Here is a 22,757-nt window from a genome sequence, read left to right as displayed (position 1 = left end):
GTACTAGTGTTGAGACATATTCACCCCAACGTTGTTTCTTCTCAAAGGGCAATGTCCCCAACATGTTCAATAAAGTGAGATTAAACCTCTCAGCCTGAGGGTCTCCTTGAGGATGATATGGAGTAGTCCTTGACTTTTGTATCTTTAACAATCCACACAACTTCTTAATTAGTCTGCTTTCGAAATCTCGGCCCTGATCAGAATGCAGCCGCTGAGGTAGGCCATAGTGGATGGCACAGTGGTCTAGTAGTTAGCACTTTCACTTAGCAGCAAGAGGGTCGCTGGTTCGAATCCCAACCACGATACTACCTGCCTGGAGTTTGCATGTTCTCCCTGTGCCTGCGTGGGTTTCCTCCTGGTACTCCGGTTTCCTCCCACACTCCAAAGACATGCTTGTAGGTTAATTGGATCCTGTATAAAAAAAAAAAAAAAAATTGGTTCTACTATGTATGTATGAATGTGAGTTAGGGACCTTAGGTTGTAAGCTCCTTGAGGGCAGGGACTGATGTGAATGTGCAATGTATATGTAAAGTGCTGCGTAAATTGACTAGGTATACAAGGACTTCAATCAAATTTATGTCACCCACTGTATTTACCATGAGGTGCTAAAAAGTTGCCGGGGCCCCAGTCAATGCTTGGGGCATCCAATCTTATTCGTAGAAACCCAATGGGCTGATGAAAGCAGTTTTCTCTCAGTAATCTGGGTGCATGGGTATCTGGTATGATCCTCTCTTCAAATCTAAGACACTGAACCACTTGGCTCCAGACAAGCATTGCAGTGCATCTTATATCCGAGGGTAGTGTATTGGTCCGGAATGTTCCTGCGATTCAAAGTGCAATAGTCAATCCAAATTCAGATGGTCCCATTCTTCTTGCGGACCACCACTATGTGGGAGGCATAACGACTACGAGACTCCCGGATAACACCAGACTTCTTTAGCTCCGCCAGTTGCTCTCGAAGGTCTTCAAGATCATTCAACGGTATCATTCGAGCCCTCTCTAAGAAGGGTTTATCCTCACTGAGGCGGACCTGTTGCTGAGCACTCTTGGCACATCCAACATCATAGTCATTTTTAGAGAATAATTTCTCCCATCTGGACAATTGAGTCCTCACCCGCTCCCCCCACTTGGATGGGACAGCCGGGCATCTGGTTGGAGTGTCTTCCGACTCATTCTCTTTGTCTCCTCCTTCACCCAACCTTAATGGAGTTAGGGGCATGGCAGCACTCACCCGCCCCAACACCATCCGGGGCTTCAAACGGACTGGCTGTGTGTCGTGACATTCCGAACTCTCACAGGAACCTTCCCTCCACTTCTCGACAAGGCCTTAGTCGGGACTATTTTAGGGACCAACTCAATCCCACTGTCTTCACCCAGCAGGTCTCCTTCCAACATCACGAAAGGACCCGGCTGATCCCAGGACAGCTTCATCATAGCCTTCATGCAAGCTCTCTCTCCTGGCTGCAACACAGACTCCCTGGTTTCCAGCCTCCACAACTTCCCCACTCCTTATGTGGGGGTCTTCTGCTCTTTCAGAACTCACTGGAATGCCTGCCTTAGCTGTGGATGCACTTCTTCTTCTGGCGAGCCAATTAAAGCTAAAAGGGTGAGCAATCTTCGGACCAAGTCAGTGTTGGTCCCAATAATCAAAGAGTTTTGCTTGGCTCCAGGAGGTCGTGGACACACTACAGCTAGTGTGTCAAACACCTCCATCTTCATCCCTGCTGCCGGTTGAAACAAAGCCCCAAATCTCCAACTCTTCCATCTTACAAAGGGGAATGTGTTTCAAATGTTTATGATAGAAGTCCCGATAGAGTAATGTTACTTGAGCCCCGGTATCCAATAGAGCTTGGAGCGGTACTATGGGGGATGGCCCTACCAATGTTTTTGGCATCAGCCTCTCCACAGGCTCGAACAACTTTCGCCAAACTTTAGGCACTGGTTTACTGGCTCTGCTCGATTAACCTTCTTGGGGAGTTCAGCAGTCTGTACCTCTACTGACTTCATCCTGGGGGTCCACATTCTCTTCTGTTGGAGTGGAGTGGAGTTACTGACCCCCTGTGTCTCTCTCCATAACACGGTGTCCCCCATAGACTAGCTGAGATATCAGGGGCGGATGGAGGAACAAACCCCACCCTGCGGTGACTATGACCATTCTCACTACCATTGGAGCTCAAATTTGTTGAGGGACTCTCAATTGGATCCTTCACTGAGGTCCCCTGAAGTTTTCTGCCTTCTTTGAGAAAAAGAACTTCTGCAGCGCCTTCAACAATTCCTCCAACACTTCAGGGCTCAAACCTCTCTTCGGGCACTTAGCTCGGAAGTGCCCCATCTCTCCACACTCAAAGCATCCCCTTTCACGAAGGGGAGGAAGGTTGGACCCTTTGACTTGCTTCTTGGCCTCTGGCACTTTTCCCTGAGCTTCCATGACTTGCATCAAAGTCTGACACATTTGGGTCTGGGCCCTTGGCTACCTGAAGCATCAAGTCAGTAGAATGTAGACTAACGTCTGGCTTCCTTTTTTCTCCTGCTTCTTCCTGATGGCTCAGTTCCAGTTCCACTTCACTTTCATCTTTAGAGAGACTGTTTTTGACTCTGAACAGTTGGGCCACAGCTCTCTTGCTTCTCCCATCATTATTCAGTAGGTCCCTTACTCCTTGGCTCTTTTCTTCCAGGAGGGCCTCTCCCTACCCTTATGAGTTCGGGATAGGTGGGGATGTCCCGGGCCCCTTTCAGCAGTAACTTCAGAACAGTAGAGTGATTTGGTCGGGCCCATTGAACATTCTATCCAGCCGCACCCGATCAGCATCTTTTGGGTCAATGCCTTTTTTTAGCAATATCTGATGTAGCATATTGTCGACCCGAGAGATGTATTCGGAGAGTCTCTCTCCCCTCTGTTGGTGAGTGTGGTTAAACTTGTACAGCAAATCTGTGGTCTTCTCCATCCGTCCAAATACATCAAATAGAGCATCTAAATATTCTTCAGCAGTGCAATTCTTATTACCCATCCTCAAATTCCGAATCACTTCAGCAGCAGGACCTCTTAGGCTCTCGCTCAATCTTTGTCTCTTCACTGCTTCTGAAACACTCCACTCATCTACTGCTTGAGTGGCCTGGCTCATCCAGCTTTCAAAGTCTTCTTCTCCTACTGGAATGGGCAGTTGACCTGAGAAAAATCGTAATCTCATGTTGCTCTGTCCAGCTCTGCTGGACCCGTTAAGGACTAGACTATCCACCAACCTGCTCACATCAGCATAAAAGGAAGCAGGGGGAACTCCTGTGCCATCAGTATGTTTCCTCGCAGAGCCAGGGCTGGCTGGCTGGGAGATCTATATACAGATATGTATATACTTATAAACATATATCAATAGAATACCTCTCAACCTTACTTATACTGAAAGAGTGAACTCTATCACCTATAGGGGACTCCCTTAGCTATGAATTACGTGAGTCTCTTCCTGGCAAGGCCTTGCAAATCTTCGCTGGCAGTAGGAGCTCTTGTCATTCACATAAATGACACTTGTAATCCACAGGGAAAAAGGGGGAATTTGTAATCCAGATTCTGCTTAAGATGTAGTCAGTATAGATAACTGTATGTATTTAACTGCGGCCTTCCAGTTCACCACGCACTGCCAAAGCTCAGGAGTGTCCTATGACAACCGCTTCCTCTATATCCAAGTTCTCATTGTGTCTGTACTGCATCATGTGCTCTCTCTCTCTCTCTCTCTCTCTCTCTCTAGGAGCCTCTGCGCTCACAAACAATTAGATCTCTCTCACCCAGTCCTCCTATACTTCTCTCTGGCAGATTTCCACACTAGATCAGTCACTTCTCTGCAGCATTCGCTGTCTTTCCAACGTGCCTCCACTCTCCACAGCGGTCCTCCTCCTTTTCTAGACCCTCGGCACCTCACGAGGTCCCCGAAGCAAGAGAGCATACATCCAGCCCCGCCCCTTATTTATCGTCTCTCCCACAATCCTTTGCGGAACACTCAGCTCCCTGGGAGTATAGTCCAATCCTGCCCACTTTGCAGTCTCCATCCTTCTTCATGCTACATCTTCCACAATCCAACACGCCGTTCTTTCAAGAGAACCCATAATAAGCACCAGACTTAAAGGAACAGTATATCAGCCTCAATTATACTGGATACGATTTCTGTGCTGGGCTAAATCTAGTAGGAATTTGAGACAAAAGTGCCATAAAATAACAGGTGCTATCATAAACAATAGACTGTTCTCTAATCAAAGTCGATCAGAAGATGCAATTTAACCGCTTGCCGACCAGCCACCATGGTTTTACTGTGGCAGGTCAGCTCTGTCCCATGAAACAACGTACCTGTACATCGCTTCGAGAGTCCACTAGCAGGGGCATAGGCCAGTTAGCCACCGGGGGGAGCCAATCAGCGAGTCCGGCGGGCGTTTTGCCGCCGGGCACCCACGATCGCTCCCCGTGGAGACAGAACGGCGGTTTGCCGTTGTAAACATGGCAGACCGCTGTTCTGTCAGTTATGAACACAGGGATCCGGTGTTCCTCTTATTTAGGAACACAGGTCTCTGTGTTCATGCAGCGAGCCCATTCCCCACACAGTTAGATAGCATCCCCTAGGGACACATTTAATCCTTTGATCGGCCCTTGCCTGCCAGTGTCATTAATACAGTAACAGTGCATATTTTTAGCAATAATTACTGTAGTAATGTCACTGGTCCCCCCAAAAGTGTCAAAAATGCCAGTTGGGGTCTGATCTGTACCCCGAAATGACGCAGTCCCGCTAAAAATCGCAGATCGCCGCTATTACTATTAAAAAAATAATAATAATTTGCAGACGCGATAACTTTTGCGCAAACCAATCAATATACACTTATTGGGATTTATTTTTACTAAAAATATGTAGCAGAATAGAAATTGGCCTAAAATAATGAAAACATTTAATTTTTTATTAGGAATGTTCTATAGCATAAAGAAAAAAATATAGTTTTTTTTTTCAGAATTGTCGCTCTTTTTTTGTTTATAGCGCAAAAAATAAAAACTGCAGAGGTGATCAAATACCACCAAAAGAAAGCTCTATTTCTGGGGGGAAAAAGGACATAAATTTTGTTTGTGTACAGCGTTGTACGACCACGCAATTGTCAGTTAAAGTAACGCTGGGGGGGGGGGTTGCTGGGAGCATGGGAAGATTACTGTCCTCTGTAATATGTGCTGTTGTTACATCATTTTTTCATACCATGTATTGACTCTTCATATATAATGATGTTTCTGATGTTTTACATCTTCTCATAAGCTCACTTAGTATTTCTATATTACTCGTGAATCTGTATTGCTCTTGAAAAGATAATGGGCAGCACAATGGCTAAGTGGTTAACAATTCCACCTAGCAGCACTAGGATTGCCAGCTCAAATCCCAACCTTGACACTACCTGCTTGGAGTTTGTATGTTCTCCCTGTGTCTGCATGCGTTTCCTCCGGGTACTCCAGTTTCCTCCCACATTCGAAAGACATACTGGTAGGTTAATTGGATCCTGTCTAAATTTGCCCTAGTATGTGTATGTATGAATGTGAGTTAGGGACCTTAGATAGTAAGTTCCTTGAGGGCAGGGACTAATGTGAATGTGCAATATATATGTAAAGTGCTGTGTAAATGAATGGCACTATATAAGTACCTGAAATAAATAATCACTTGTACTACTGATGGCACATTTTTACCTTGTGTTCTGTGGTCATTACCTGGTCCGGGTAGCTCTTGATATTGAGATTCTGCCTTAGACTCATGTTTCCAGGTGACCCGTACAGGAAAATGCAGCAGATTCCAAGGAATTCTGCACTCACTGATAACACCGAATGTTTCCATGTCATCGTCTACTAGAAGAGTTTTCTTTGGTGTGTATCGACTGTATACTTCACCTCCAAATGTCCATGTAAGATCGATGTGTTTGGGAAAGAACTTTTCCAGGCGTACAGAGCAGAGCACTTCCTCAGATTCACATGGAGTTAATTTCACTGAATCTGTTACCTCCGGAGCCGCTGAAAATCAACAGAAACAGAGTCAGGGACTTGGAGCTGAAATGTACCTATAACACGAATTTGAATCAACAAAAATAGTCTATAATTAGGTAGTAGTATAAAAAGCACAATATGATGTGAATTGTGCAACAAATAGTGATAGGTTTAAATGCATTATAAACCTTCCTTTCTACACCCTGTTCTTTATCAGCATAAGATATGCATTGATCATATAGTGTCATGGCAGTGGCGGACTGACAACTCATAGGGTCCCCGGGCAATAGGAGATCATGAGGCCCCCTGTGTCCCTGGCCACACTAAAGTCACACCCACACAAAGCCCCACCTACATATTGCATCACAGCTGCATAGAGGGGGCATTTAAATATCTACTGCAGCATAGCCTGAATTGTAGTTCCAAGCTTCTTTTTGTAGAAGAGCAAGGAGAGATAGGAATAGAAGGGAGAAAGCATGGGGGGGGGGGAGAGAGAGAGGGAGGGTGAGAGAGAGGGAGGGAGGGTGAGAGAGAGAGGGAGGGTGAGAAAGAGTGGGAGGGTGAGTGAGAGCGGGGAAGGGTGAGAGAGAAGGGGCTGAGAAAGGGAGAGGGAGGGAAAAAAAGGGAGGCTGGGAGAAAGAGGGGGGGGGATGAGAGAGAGAGGGAGGGTGAGAGAGGGAGGGTTGGAAAGAGAGGGGGTGTAAGAAAGGGAGGGTGGGAGAGGGGCTTAGAAAGAGAGAGGGAGGGTAAAAGGGAGGGTGAGAGGGAAGGTGGGAGAGAGAGGGAGGGGTGAGATAGGGGTGTGAGAGAGAGGAGGGTGAGGAAAAGGGATGGTAGTGGGAGAGAGAGTGGGGGTAAGAAAGAGGAGGGGTGCCGAGAGAGAGAGATGATGAGAGAGAGAAGGAGGGTGAAAGAGAGAGGGAGGGTGAGAGAGGGAAAGGGTGAGAGAGAGGGGGCTGAGAAAGAGAGAGGGAATGTAAAAGGAAGGGTAAGAGAGAGGGAGAGTGAGAGAGAAGAGGTGTGAGAGGGAGAGTGTGAGAGAGACGGAGGGTGGGAGAGAGGGCGGGTGAGAAAGAGGGGGTGTGAGAGAGAGGGGGTGTGAGAGAGAAGGAGAGTGAGAGAGAAGGGGGTGTGAGAGAGAGGGAGGGTGTAAGAGAGAGGAGGATGAGAGAGGTAAGGGTGAGAGAGAGGGGGAGTGAGAGAGGGGGAGGGGTGAGAGAGAGAAAGGTGGTGAAGAGAGATGGAAGTGAAAGAGAGGGTGAGAGAGAGAGAGAGAGAGAGAGTGGGGGTGGTGAGAGAGGGGGGGTTGAGAGAGAGAGAGGGTGAGAGAGAGGAGGGTGAGGAAGAGAGAGGGTGAGAGAGAGAGCGTGGGGTGAGAAAGAGGAGGGGTGGGAGAGAAGGAGAAGAGGGATGGAATGTAAAAGAGAGAGGGGGTGAGAGAGAGAGAGAGAGGGAGGGGGGTGAGAGAGGGGAGTGAAAAGAGAGGAGGGGTGGGGGGTGGGACGTGGGTACTCACAGTGATGGGGCACTTACTGTAGAGTTCAGCGCTCAGTCAGTGAGCCATTGTCGGTAGTGAGTAGTGCTGTGTGGCACTGGCCCCCAGGGGCTGTCCCCTAGCTCGGGCATAACAGAGGCTTTTCCCTGCCAAATAGTCAGGCAGAGAAGCAAAAAGACAGGCAGGGGATCGTATACAGACTGTGCCCTCCATGTACACACCACCCCCAACCCACGAGACAGAGAAAAAGAAAGTTAATGCTCCAGGGCTTGAGAGGTGGTAATTTGACGGATGGAAACTGAAGGTCCACTACCACAAGTGCCACATGGGCTGTGCTGCCACTCTCAGCAGGTCAGGGGGAACCCGAATGGCACTCTAAAAAGAAAAAAAATGAGGACGCACGACACGGCCATTTTTCCAGCTTTTGGCCTGCGTGCATTCCACGGATCAGTGTGTGAGATGCCCACTAAGCTGTTGGACATAGTTGGCCCCCCTTACATTTGGTCATCTTAATAGGATCCCATAAACAATCCAAACCATCAGAAAGGCTCAGATGAATAACACAGCAACAAATTCCCTGATGATGGTCAGCAATACAGGTTTTAATTTATTATTTTTTTCACATTTGTTTTGAGATCTATAAACTTTTGCTGGTATTGTATTCCCTATTACAAGGAGGTTTTTATTATTTTTACTATTATCACACTGTGCTCATATTTATATGTATAAATATTGTTTTGACAGAGCAACTCTCTTGCACAATAGTATGTTTCTATGTTGAAAGATCATTTGCAAGACATCCTTTCATGTTTTTGTGTATTGTGTTTTATTTACATGCATGTTTTATTGTTGCACCTATCCAAACGTGGGATCTAACACTATAGCCCCGCCCATTGTGGGAGGGACTTGTGTTTTAGGGTCATTGAGGTATGAGTATTTAAATATCAGCTGCCCACACTCCAAATCCAGCTCTGAGGAAGAGGGGATACCCCTCGAAGCATGTCAGCTTCTTTTGGAGATATCCATTCCACTACTGTCGTTGACCAACAGGCTATGCCAATTGGAAATCTGGGTTCATTCACACCTATATTTGCTTGAATTGTCGTCTTAATTTGTGAGTATGATGTGCATATATTTTTAATAAAACCGTTTTTCTCTTACGTCCACTGACAGGCGCAGCCCTCATACAGCCTTCACAAGTGGGTAATGATGCCCTCTGCAGTAGCAAGCTAGGCAGTTTAAAATGTTAATAAAAAAACGTTCTTTTCTTAGGTACACCTCCAGGGGGCTGTCCTTCAGCCATTATCCTGATCCGGTTACCACTGTCCCTGCCTAGCGTCAGGAGTAGGCTAGGTCTTCCCTGCTGGGACCTAGTGTCTCAGTTTCTTTATATTTTGTTCTTGAAAAGTGTTTTATTCTTTGAAAATAGCTTTTTTATTTCACTCACTATCGCTAGTTAGTCAGGGGAATTCCTGGAGGACTACAAGCGACAGCAGAGCTGGGCCTCGCACTGGATAATATAGATCCTTATGGAGTCCCAGCCTGCCACCCAGCGTCGCAGGTCATTGGTGCGCCCAGGCCTCGCAACGACAGTGCCCCTTGAGACGGGGACGAGCCTGCGGAGATCCATCTTCGCCGGGATGTCTCAACTCCGGAACACCCGGGTGTTGCTAGCATCCTTCCTGACTGACGGCACCCCCACTCAGGGTGGGAGGTATTCCGTATCAGAGCGGTGCCCGCGTTCTCTGGGACTGGTGAGTACTACTACCCCCCTGTCCCTGGGACTATGTTCTGGTGGGGTGTTCTGTGGGCCCACTCTTAGGGGATGGCAGTACTAGGTGGCTTCTGTGGTATCCCCCTCCTGGCAATTTTGGTTCCCTTCCTCTCTGCCCCTGCTGGGGACGCTCTGCGGCACACTGTGGCTGGGGGGGTGTGGGGGCTTGATATATACCAGGGGTGCTCTCTAGGGTTCCCCCGTGGTGGCCAGCTCATGTGTATTGTGCTTTACTTGGTGCCGTTCACATGGCCTACATTTTGGCTGAGGGCAGGCTGTTTGGGCCTCAAGTGTGGGCAGCAGCCATTTTAGCTCATCACTTTGGCGCCGATCGGGCGCCATCTTTGGTGTGGGCATCCGCCTAGTAAGGGCGGCAGCCATTTTTCCAGTGCTTCCTCCCATGGACTTTTATCAGGCACCATTTTTTTGTGGTTCAGGGCGGGCATAGGCCTCTATGTGCGTGAGGTCACTTTCTCCTTTCTCTCCTCCTGACTGCAGCAGTGTGTGGCAAGTACAGACACTGTCGGGTGATTTTACCTGTTTTCTCTGGCATTTTCCTGCAAAAACTGTTTCTTCTTGTGTCTATAGCTGTTTTTAAGGGGTCTCCACAGGTAGTGCATTTTGCGGTGGGGGTCCGCGGGAACCGGCGTTTTAAAGGGCCAGCGTCCTAAATAATTTTTATGCTAAAATGAAGTCCTGGGATAGCAAATTCCCCACAGACCTGGTTGGTGCTTCAGGACCTCCTAAATCCTCTTCCATGGCCTCAAAGTCTTGTGACTTTGGCGTCCAAAGTGGTTCTGCTGATGTCTGAACGCACTTCTCAAAAACGGCCTATGCCCTCTCAGTCTTCTGACTCAGAGCCTGATTTGGTTGCCACGGACAACGTCCCCCCTGAGGGGTCCCAGTCCTCGCGTTCAGATGGGGAGGAGAAAGAGTCTTCCTCTATGGCAGTGCGGGAACATGTTGTGGTGGATGCACTTATTAGCTCCATTAAGGAGACTTTAAATTGTGGTGATGAGCCCTCCCTGTCGGGTAAGCGGGTTTCCTTCGGGTCCCGCAAAGCCCTGAAGTCGGGTCAGGTTTTCCCCTGCCCCGCAGAGTTTCATGAAACCGTGAACGACCAATGGCATTGCATTAAGCATATGCTGGTGGTGCCTAAGTGGTTTAAATACCTTTATCCCTTTGCGGATCCTGTTGACAATCGTTGGACGGTTTTACCTAAGGTGGACCACACTGTTTTTAGACTGAATAAATCCACCTTGATGCCCGTGGAGGACTTCCTGGTGTTTAAGGATCCGGCGGATAGGCGTGCGGAAACGTTTTCCTGCCACATTTATTTGGTGGATCAAGTGACCCAGGCCATGATGTACCTGTGTGATGCGGCCTTGGACGAGGCTCCCTTGGTTGCACGGTTGTCATCGGTCGGGGTTGCGTTCCTCCGCATTTTTGGCTAAAAAGCTGGTCAGCTGACCACGCTTCCAAAAAGACTGTCTGATGTCCCTTATGTGGGTAGTCGTCTTTTTGGGGACACTCTGGATGAGTTGATCAAGGGGCTACGAGTACCCTTTTGCTCCAAGCCTCTAAGGGATAATCCCCCGCGCTAGGCGGGGCCCTTCTTTAAGGCTCATCGTGGGTGCTTTCATGCCTTCGGGGGACAGGATAAGGGAAAATCCTTCAAGTCCTCAGGTGGTCAGAAGAAGCCGTGGTCGGGTAAGCCCAAGGCCGGTCAGGCCAGTTTGGCAACCCAGTCCACCTCTTCCTGAAGGGACCACCTTTACCAGTTTCAGGGGTGGGGGGTGTCTGCGTTGTTTTCAGGAACCCTGGTTGTCCCGCATCCAGGACAGGTGGGTTCACAAACTGATTTGTTCAGGGTACAAGATCGAGTTTCGTTCTCGCCCCGCAAAACAAGTTCTTTCCATCAAATCTCCATCTGACTCCCGATCGCTTCAGATATCTCTAGGGGGCGGTACAAGATCTTCTCACCCAAGGAGTCATTGTGCCAGTACCTTCACGGGACAGGTTCCGTGGGTTTTATTCCAATCTGTTCACGGTGCCCAGAAAAGAGGGCAAAGTGCGTCCAATTCTGAGCCAAAAGTCTCTGAACCGCTTTGTGACGGTACAGAAGTTCCGGATGGAATCTATCCGGTCGTTGGTGGCGTCGTTGAGTCCAGGGGACTTCCTGGCCTCCATTGACTTGAAGGATGCGTATCTGCACATCCCTATCTACGAGGGTCATCAGAGGTGTCTCTGCTTCGCGATGGCAGAGGAGCATTTTCAGTTTGTGGCGTTGCCCTTCGGTCTCGCTTCGGCTCCCTGGGTATTCACCAAGGTTTTGGCTCCGGTGCTGGCTTCACTGCGTTTGAAGGGGATTGCAGTCCTCGTTTGTCTGGACGACCTCCTGTTAAGGTCGAGCTTGTGTGCCAATTTGACGAGTGATCTGTCGGTCACGGTTCAGACGCTCCAGGAGTTCGGGTGGACCATCAACTTTCAGAAGTCGGCGCTGCCTCCTTCGGTTCGCCTCCCGTACCTGGGGATGGTCCTTGACTCCGCTCAGGGAAAGTCTTTCTCGCAGAGGACAAACTCCGGACCCTGCAGGGCAAGAACAGGCCCCTCAGGAACACAGATCTCTCCTCTCTACGGGCATGCATGCGGTCCCTGGGTCTGATGGTTTCGGCCTTCAAAGCCATCCCGTTTGCTCAATTTCATACGAGAACTCTGCAAGCAGAGATTCTTGCCGGGTGGGACAGAACGCCTCAGTTGTTGGACAGGAGGATTTCTCTGAGCCACCTCGAGAAGATCGGATCTTTTGTGGTGGCTCCTGTCACCAAATCTGACACAAAGTAAGTCCTTTCGACTTCTGCTGTGGACAGTGCTCACCACGTATACCAGCCTGTCGGGCTGGGGTGGAGTTCTGGGCACGCTTTGTGCCCAGGGGACGTGGTTGGTGAAGGAGGCCTTCTTACCGATAAATGTCTTGGAGCTCCGAGCAATCAATCTCTGTCTGTTCCATTGGTCAACTTGGCTTCAGGGTTGCCCAGTTCAGGTACAGACGGAAAACGCCACGGCGGTGGCTTACATCAATCACCAAGGGGGCACCAAGAGTGCCCGGGTGGCCAAGGAAGTGGCCGAGAGCTTATCTTGGGCTGAGATGCACGTTCCGGCGATTTCGGCCATTCACATTCCAGGAGTGGAGACCTGGCAGGCGGACTATCTGAGTAGCCAGACCCTGGACAAGGGAGAATGGTCCCTGAATCTGGAGGTGTTTCGCCTCCTGTGTGCCCAGTGGGGGTCTCTGGGCGTGGACCAGTTCATGTCCCATCTCAGCAAAAGGGGAGGTTCGTGGCCAGAACCCGCGATCCTCTGGCAGGCGCCAGGTACGCGTTCGTGGTGCCTTGGCACTGGTATCGGCTGATTTATGCCTTCCCTCCGATTCAACTGTTATCCAGGTTTCTCCGCAGGTTGGCGTCGGAATGGATGCAGATCATTCTGGTGGCCCCAGACTGGCCGCGTCAGTCTTGGTACGCAGACATCGTGCAGATGGTTGTGGAGCCTCCCTGGCGGCTTCCGCTGAGAGACGATCTTCTGTCTCAAGGGCCGATCTTCCATTCTGCTTTACAGTCTCTGGCTTTGACGGCATGGCTGTTGAAAGCCTAGGCTTGAGAGACAAGGGTCTCCCGAATGCTGTCATTCCTACCTTATTGAAGGCTCGGAAAGCTACATCTAGAAAAATCGCACCTGGAAGGCGTATATGGCCTGGTGTGAGTCGCAAGGGTTTCATCCCCGCTCCTTTTGGCGAAGGTTTTGGCCTTCCTGCAGGAAGGTGTGGATCAGCGTTTGGCGCTGACCACGATAAAGGGTCAGATGTCGGCCTTAGCCATTCTTTTCCAGCGTCCTATGGTGACTAATTCCTTGATTCGCACCTTTCTTCAGGGAGTGCAGCATCTGGCTCCCCCGAGGAATGCTCCTTTGCCTCCCTGGGACCTGAATTTGGTTTTATCCATTTTGCAATGGCCTCCCTTTGAGAACATCAGAGAAATACCTGTGTTGTCCCAGAAAGTTGCCTTTCTGGTGGCTATCACATCTGCTCGCAGAGTGTCTGAGTTGGTGGCTCTGTCTTGCCGTTCGCCTTCTCTGGTTGTTCATAGGGATAAAAGTGGTCCTGCGACCCAATCGGTATTTTCTCCCTCAGGTGGTGTCGGCTTCCCACCTCAATTAAGATATTGTGTTGCCTTCGCTATCTGCGAAGCCCAAGCATCCCAAGGAATTTGCCTTGCATTCCTTGGATGTGGTCTGGGCGGTCAGGGTTTACCTGTCTGCCACGGAGTCTTTTAGGAAGTCTGATTCCCTGTTTGTCCTTCCTGAGGGACCTCGGGAGGGTTCGGCTGCTTCCGCTGCAACCGTTTCTAAATGGATCAGACAGACGATTGTTCAGGCCTATTCAATCAAGGGTCAGGTTCCTCCTTTCCCTGGAGGGCACATTCTACTAGAGCCGTTAGTGCCTCTTGGGCGTTTCGCCATCAGGCTTCTGTGGCTCAGGTGTGCAATGTGGCGACCTGGTCATCTGTGCACACTTTCACAAAATTCTACAAACTTGATGTGATGGCATCCTCGGATGCTTCCTTTGGCCGCAGAGATTTGAGTGCGGCAGTTGTTTTGAAGAGACGTGTTTTTTACAGTCTCTTCCTGGTGGGGTTCTTTCTTATTCTGGGTTAGCTCCTGTTGAACTTTTGTTGCCCTGTTGGCTCAGTTGTTTCTCTGGCCTGGTTGACACGTTGCATGTTCAGTAGGTTGCGTCTTCCCACCCCTCACACCTGCACTGCTTTGGGACGTCCCACTCGTGAAGGCTGTATGAGGGTCTGCGACTGTCGGAGGACGTAAGGGAAAATAGAGTTTTTGTAAGAACTTACCGTAAAACTCTTATCTCCGACATTCGCAGCACCCGCCCCTCTGGTTTTTGGATCTTGGGGTTGTTGCCTTCCGGTACTGCTTGCTACAAAACTGAAGGAAAGTGGTAACCTGGAGGTGTGCCTAAGTGTAGAAAGTTTTTTATTAACATTTCAAACTGCCTAGCTTGCTGCTGCAGAGGGCACCATTACCCACTTGTGAAGGCTGTATGAGGGGCTGCGACTGTTGGAGGACTCAGAGAAAAGAGTTTTATGGTAAGTTCTTACAAAAACTCTATTTTGCAAAGGTAATGCGCTAGGCGGGTGTGCCCTCTTTATTTCTTTCTTTTTAGAGCACCCCCAACTCATGTCAGCCCGCTCCTCTTCAACTTGACCCTTTCCATATGAAGGAGTGGAGTGAAGTTTAGGACAGGAGCCTCTCATGGGGCCCCCTAATGGCCCCAGGCACTGCCCGGGTGCCCAAACGGTCAGGCCGTTCCTGGATATCTGTACAGTGAGTGCTATTCCCTATATATTAGAATAGATCCTGCGAGCAACCTTGAGGTCCTAGATTAATAGGCTATCTGCTGCAGACACTCCACTTCTCATAGCAGTGTAAATAACTTAAATAAATAAATAGTGCTGCGCAAATATATAATCATAAACTGCACTACGTGCATCAAACAGTGTATAATATGCAATATTAAAGTGCCAATAGTGCCAATAAATAAATATTATATAAATACATAAAAGTGAAGAAGATAAAAAAGAGTCCAGTGTAAAATAGTGGATAACTGTGCTAAAAATGAATACATGGATATAGTCCAAACAATCGTAAAGTGATCTGTGCTCCCAAAGATGAGTGACCAGAGTGTCACAGTAGACAGCAAACCGTGCACCCCCTTGTAAATGGGTGCTCACCTCAGATCTTTATAAAGAACGCTTGGGTAAAAAGATCCTATAGATCATCCATCCGCATCCTTAAGGCTCCTCTTATCCACAATATTGAGACCTGGCTTGTAGTGTCACTCAATGCAGCATAATATGGAAATAGAAAAACTTGCAATAGTGCATGAAATCCTTCAAAACCAGTGTTTATTGAATAAAAAATACAAAGGTCTCACTCACATTTGTAGGTGCATAATATGCACATAAACAATCGCATTCAAAGATGATGGAAATCGTGGTGGTATAGTGGGGGATACCGTTCAGCGCCGCCTTGTATTCACAGCGTGCGCTGGTAGCTGACAGTCTCACCAAGCAGCGGTGCAGCGCTCCGTCCGTCCTTGCCCCTCCCCTAAGCGTGACGACACAGGGACCACGTGTCTTCCTTAGGGGGATATGATTGGACGGTGGATTGCTCATATACTTATAAATGCTAGGAAAGCGCCAATTTATTGTAGCCACATTACTATGTGTATAAATAACTCAAACGTACCGCACCTGCACATTAAAAGCAGATAACGGAACGTCTAGACATAATTAAATATGTATATCCATAAAACCATGTATAAGACACATAAATATCGCTCAGCCCTGTGTCGTCACGCGTAGGGGAGGGGCAAGGACGGACGGAGCGCTGCACCGCTGCTTGGTGAGACTGTTGGCTACCAGCGCATGCTGTGAATACAAGGCGGCGCTGAACGGTCTCCCCCACTATACCACTATATAGTGGATCCCATTCACCCTCACCTTGGCTGTAGGGTGGCTATACAGTGTCTTTATCCAGGCCATCGTTTTTACTCCAATTCCTCCAAGGTCTTAGTCATAAATTCCCACCCCACCCTGTCAAATGCTTTTTCCGCATCTATTGACAACAGTAGTCCCTGGGATCCACTCTTAACCACCTGCTGCATCAATAGAAGTGTTTTCACTCCATTGTCTCTTCCTTGTATCCCCGGTATAAAGCCTACTTGATCACCATGTACCCATTCTGACATCATGTTTTTCAATCTAGTTGCCAATACTTTTGCGAAAAGTTTTGTATCGATATTCAAAACAGAAATAGGTCTATAACTCGAGCACGCCGTAGCGTCTTTACCTTCCTTCAAGATGACTGTAATTGAGGCTAAGAGAGCTTCTTTGCTCATTTCGTATACTTGACCTAAGTCGTTAAAGTAATCTTTAAATTTGGGTATCAGTAGCTTCTTATATTTTTTGTAATAATTCACTGTAAACCTGTCAAGTCCAGGACTTTTTCCCGAATTTGTCGTTTTAAGAGCTATTCTTATTTCTTCCTCTGTAATTGAGGCTTCCAGCTGATCTAAGTTATCTTGCTGTATTTTGGGAAGTTTCGACTCTCTAAAGCAGGGCTTCCCAAACTTTTTTGGGCCAAGACCCACTTATGAATACAGATTTTTTTCGGGACCCACTTGCTTGTAATTGAATATTGTAAAGCGCTACAGAATTTATTGGTGCTATATAAATGCAAATAATAATAATAATTTTGCATATTTTAAAGGGAGAGGGATGTTGAATTAAAAATATCAATTTACTACTTTTCAATTTATTATTGAATACACTTAATGACACAGGTCATGGTAAGGGCATGGCACAGGCCATGGCACAGGTGATGGTACAGGCATGGCACAGATGATGGTATAGGCATGGCACAGGTCATGGTACAGGCATGTCACAGGTCATGGTACAGGCATGTCACAGGTCATGGTACAGGCATGTCCCAGGTCATGGCACAGGAGATAGTATAGGCATGGCACAGGTCATGGTAAGGGCATGGCACAAGTGATGGTATAGGCATGGCACAGGTCATGGTAAGGGCATGGCACAGGTCATGGTAAGGGCATGGCACAGGCCATGGCACATATGATGGTATAGGCATGGCACAGGTCATGGTAAGGGCATGGGACAGGTGATGATACAGGCATGTCACAGGTCATGGTACAGGAGATGGTAAAGGGCATGGCACAGGTCATGGTAAGGGCATGGCACAGGTCATGGCACAGGAGATGGTATAGGCATGGCACAGGTGATGGTATAGGCATGGCACAGTAGGTACAGGCATGGCACAGTAGGTATAGGCATGGCACAGTATGTGCAGGCATGGAACAGTAGGTACAGGCATGGCACAGTAGGTATAGGCATGACACAGTATGTAGGTACAGGCATGGCACAGTAGGTATAGGCATGGCACAGTATGTACAGGCATGGCATAGTTAGTAGGTACAGGCATGGCACAGTATGTACAGGCATGGCATAGTAGGTACAGGCATGGCACAGTAGGTACAGGCATGGCACAGTAGGTATAGGCATGGCACAGTAGGTACAGGCATGGCACAGTAGGTACAGGCATGGCACAGTATGTACAGGCATGGCACAGCACTGCTACTTACTGTGCCCGGATTGTTACCCACTGCAGCTCACTGTTCACTTACCTGCTCTCCTGGGCAGTGGGCTGGCTCGACTCCTGTCACTCCACACTCCGAGACGTTCACGGCACGCTGCTCCTCTCTTCGCTCTGACGGCGGCGGGAACCTGCGGGAAGGTGACGGAGTTGGACAGTGACTGACGCACGCAATGTCCCCAACCAGAGCTGGGACAAGGCCATCCAGCGCCCAGGGCGAAGACACCAAACTGCGCCCCCCCCCCCCCCACAAGATGTAGGAGCATAACGTTTTAGCAATATAAAAAAAAAAAAAAAATTGAGCACTAATTGGCACACTTAGGCCCTAAGCATACATTCCCATTCCAAGCCAAATATTTCCACAAACAAATATTCTCCCTCCTCCCAGTACACATCTCTTCCTGCTGAAATCTCCCTCCCAGCACAAATCTTTCCCCCCATCATCTCTAAACTCAAAGCCTCTCTCTTCCCAAATGTTCCCTGCTAGCACAACTATCCCTCCTCAAAAAATCACCGTTAGCACACATTCTCACCCCTCAAATTTCCCCTCCAAGCACAAATTCTCCCCTCTCCAAATCCCCCCTTCCAGCACAAATACCCATCAATTTTCCTACTAGCACAAATCCTCTCCCCCCAAATCCTCCCCCCCCCCCAAAAAATGTTTTTCCTTCTTGCACAAATCCCCCCTCCTAGCACAAATCCTCTTCCCCCATCCCCCCAGCACAAACCTCCCAAATTCCTCCTCCTAGCACATTCCACCAAATTCCCCCTCCTAGCACAAATCCTAACCCCAAATTTCCCCTTTAGCACAAATACCCCCAATCATCCCTACTAGCATAAATCCCACCATCCCTATTTCTAACAGCCCAAAAACTCCCCATCCTGGCACAAATCCCCCATCACCTCTTCTAGCACAACCCCCCCCCCCGCCCAAATGCCCTCCTAGCCCAACCCCCCCCATCCCCCCAGCACAAAGCCACCCTCCTAGCACAAATCCTCTCCCCCCCACCCACCATCACAAATCCCCCCCTCCTGGTACAAATCCTCCTCCCTCCATCCCCACAGCAAAAATCCCCCCTACTGGCACAAATCCTCTCCCCCCCCCCATCCCAGCAGCACAAATCCTCCCTCCTAGCACAAACCCTCTTCCCCCATCTCCCCAGCACATATCCTCCCTCCTGGCACAAATCCTCTTCCCCCAACCCCACCGCACAAGTCCCCCCTCCTAGGACAAATCCTCCCCCCATCCTCCCAGCACAAGCCCCATAATCACCCTCCTAGTACCCCCCCCCCCCCCGAAAAAATTTCCACTTACCCGTCAAATCCTCCCCCCCCCCCAACAAAAATTTCCCCCTAGCACAAATACTCCCTTCATTCCTACTGGCACAACCCCCCCCCCCCCCAATTACCCATTTTTCACAGCCCCAAGACTTCCTGTTCTGGCACAAATCCCCCCACCCCATCCCAATAATCTCTTCAAGGACAATCCCTAAATCCCCCCTCCTGGCACAAATCCTCACCCCCTCCTAGCACCCTCCCCCCAATTCCCCTGCTAGAAGAAATCTTATCCTGTCACCTCTCTAATTCCCCATCCCAGCACCCCCCCCCCCCATATCGATCCCACCTAGAAGTAATCATCTTCTCCCCACCCCTCCCAGTAAAAAATACTTTTTGGGGGATTGTCCTGGGGGGGGGGGGGGGCAATAAGAGAACTTGTACTAGGAGGGGTGGGAGAAGATGATTACTTCTAGGTGGGATTGATATGGGAGGGAGGGGGATTGTGCTGTTATGGGGGGAATTTGGGAATTGACAGGATAAGATTTGTGCCCCCAGTGCAGTTCTCCCTCCAGCAGGCAGACCTCAGATACAGCGCGGCACATCGATCTGTGATTCTCCTATTCTGAGGGTCCTCCTCCTCTTCATATGTCAGAGCGGAGGAGGAGCTTAAGAGAAGCCAATTCCTAAAGCTTTGCACGGACAGCTTGGGAGAGATGCGGCTGCAGAAGGGGAGAAGATTGCGGCTCAGGAAGGACACTGGATGTCAGATCGGGACTATACAGAGTTTGTTACCCGCCCCCTTTCCACATTGTTTGCTGGGAGGAGAGGGCGGGTAACAAACTCTGTATAGTCCCGATCTGACATCCAGTGTCCTTCCTGAGCCGTCCCTCCCAACCACCCCTTGTACCGGCCCTGCCCCCAACGATGTCACAGCCGGGAACCCCACCCCCTCCCCCATAGCCAGTAATACGTCCAGCGCCCCTAGTGTGCTTTTAAATGGTATTTTTTTTTTCCACTGCTCAACTGACTGCTCTAACGCTGTCGGCGACCCACTCAGATGCGGCTCGTGACCCACCAGTTGGTCGCGACCCACAGTTTGGGAAGTCCTGCTCTAAAGTATTGTTGTATTTTACTTGTATTATTCAAACCCTTCTCATCTGTTGACTCTTTGATATTATATAATTTCCCATAATATTCCTGAAATACCTTTGCTATATCCGTTGTTGAGTATACTATTTCCCCCTTTCCATCTCTTATTGTTTCTATATAATTTACTGTTTTTTTACTTTTTACCATCCTTGCCAATTTCTTCCCGATCTTATTATTCCATTGATAATTACCTTTATAATTTTATTATCAGTCTGTCTAATTTCTTGTACTATCAGTTCTTTTAGCTCTTCTCTTTTTATTTCTAATTGATGTTGATTCTCTATATTCTGTGTATTCTTGTGTCGTTGTTCTAGTTCATAAATGTCATTTATCAATCTTTCTTTTTTTTCCACTCTCTCTTTTTTCTCCTGGCTCCTTTCGAAATTAGGATCCCCGTCATATAGGCTTTTTGCGTCTCCCATAGTATATTTTTTGGTGTTTCTTCCCTTTCATTTATTTGAAAATATAGTTTACTTCTTTTCTAATTTCTTCGCCCCATTTCTTGTCTCTCAATAGCTCTTCATTTAATCTCTAAGTGTTTGTTTTAGTCTGTCTCTCTGTTATTTTCCAATTCATCTTAACAGGGGCATGATCCGACCAGTTCTTAATTACGATTTTTACGTCTGTCACCGCCTCTATTCCTCTATGTTCGATCAATATATAATCGTTTCTCGAGTGTATTTTATGTACCGGGGAGTAGAACGTATCATCCCGTTCTCTTGGGTGAAATATTCTCCATGTATCCAATAGTTGATGTTGTAGTAACTTCTTTTTAAACATTTTTAAATATGATGTTCTACTCCACCGTACATTCGACGTATTGTCTATCTCAGGATCCATAAAAAAATCAAAGTCTCCAGCCATTATCACCCACCCTTTTTTTAAACTTCGCTAGTTTATCCAATATTTTCCCAAGATATCCCATGGGTTTGTCATTTGGGCAGTATATATTTACTAAGGTTACCTCTCTTGAAAATAGTTTCCCTTTCAAAAAGAGGAATCTACCCTCACTATCTGTCATCTTCTCTTCTAGGGTAAACTGTATTCCTTTTGCTATTCCTATTGCTACCCCTTTTGCTTTTTTTGTTGTGGAGTCTGCATAATACCAACTAGGGTGGTCCTTTGAATATAGCCTGATGTTGGCTGAGTGTGAGATATGGGTTTCCTGTAAAAATACTATATTAGCTTCCATATTTTTAATGTCTTTCATAATTTTTTGTCTTTTTTCCGGGGAGTTTAAACCTCTGACATTATACTTTACGAAATTTAATTCTGTCATCTAATTTCTAATAAATTGTATAACTTTCTTCCTTGACCACTTGATAGGGCGACATTGTTTCTAGTTAGATGTGGGAATAGGCTCTTAGGATAGTAATTTTTTCCCATTTTTTTATATTTCAAAGGGGGTAATTTTTTTAAATTTTTCCCAGATCAGAGCTCTTGTTCCGTATCTGAGAAATCTTACTACAACATCTCTTGAAAGGTCTTTAGGTGAATTTTGTGGTTTCCTGATTTTGTGAATTCTTTCGATTCCTAATTTTGTTGTTGTTTCTCTTTCTAATAAGGGATTGAGCACTGCTTCTAGCATCTCTTCCATGTTTTCTCCTTTGCCATTTTCTGGTAGTCCTCTAATTCTTAAATTTTGTCTTCTATCTCTATTTTCCTGGTCTTCTAATTTATAGAGTATGTTTCTTTGAGTTATTTGTGTTTTCCTTATCTCTTCCTTACATAATTTCAGAGATTTCCTTGGTTTTCTGTTTTTTCTTCTACGTCCTCAACTCTCTTCAACATTTGTCCTAAGTCTCCATGTAGGATTGTCATTTCTTTTTTGATAGATTTTTCCAGGTTTGAAAACATTTCTCTTATTTCATCTTTTGTGGGGAATTGATCTTTTACACTTGGCACTGGATCTCCCAATTTAACTAGATCTTGCTCTGTCTGTACCTTGTCCATCTGTCCTAGGGTATTATCATCACTTATCTCTGTTGTTTTCTGGTTACGAGTTTTTATACTACTTTCATTATTTTGTTTTGGTTTCGTTGGCGTTTGTTTTTGCTGTTTTTCCCCATTACTTCGGGTGTCATATATTTTTAAATAGACCTTGGACTGGTGCTTAGTTTGGGTAATTTGCCTCCTTCTCCATCTTTAACTGATTTATTTTTCATTTTTGATGAATCTGTCTCCTTAGTTCTGCTTCCCCCTTGCATGTATATGAGAAAAACAAACCAAAATAGGTGACAAGCATGTGTCCAGTGAAAATGTGTAATTTTTGGTTTGTTTGTTTTTCCGTTTTATCTTATTATGTTTTTATTCGTTCCCCCTCTTGTATTGCTGCTGTTCTTATAAAGTCAATACTCCTTTTAAGAACCCTCTTGTCCAGGTGTCCAAAAAACACAGGATTAAATGTCTTCACCCCCTATAGCCAGGTACACTTTTATGTCTCCACAGAGTGAATCATCCTCATAATTAGTTTAAGTCCTGTAAGCAAGAGACTTGCTGAAATATTTTCTACCAGCAACTTTCATATAAACTTGGTAGTTACTTTGTTACATATCACATCATGTTATTCCATGCTAGGGGGGGGTGTAAAGGTAAAGCCCCTCTCACCTCTCCTGCGGCTTCTAGGTTTCCTGTCCGGTTTGCCTTGCGGCCCCAGACCTCCTGAATGTCCAATGAGTGCTCCTCTCTGTTCCGCTCAGTGGAAGCAGCCCGTAGTCCTCCACTCTCTCTGACCGCCAGGCTCACACAACCTCCCGGCGTCACTGCGGCTCCTCCTCCCGGTCTCTCGTAGGTGCACTCGGATGGTCCTCCGGAGGCGTCATTGCCGT

The 22,757-nt window shown here is 47.5% G+C and overlaps 1 protein-coding gene across 1 annotated transcript in view; it reads right to left on the bottom strand.

Moving 5' to 3' along the window:
• The window catches only part of LOC309558547 (uncharacterized protein), a gene marked incomplete at its 3' end in the record, with an annotated part of 303,007 nt that overhangs the window by 170,415 nt on the left and 109,835 nt on the right, over positions 1-22,757 (bottom strand). The window contains exon 14 of the mRNA XM_082261626.1: positions 5,720-6,016. Within this exon, the coding sequence (XP_082117752.1) occupies positions 5,720-6,016 (297 nt within the window). The remainder of the gene's footprint in view (positions 1-5,719; positions 6,017-22,757) is intronic.

Source organism: Pelophylax lessonae, assembly GCF_965119305.1.
Source record: "Pelophylax lessonae genome assembly, chromosome: 6".
Lineage (NCBI taxonomy): Eukaryota > Metazoa > Chordata > Amphibia > Anura > Ranidae > Pelophylax > Pelophylax lessonae.
This window is presented reverse-complemented; position numbering and strand designations above follow the sequence as displayed.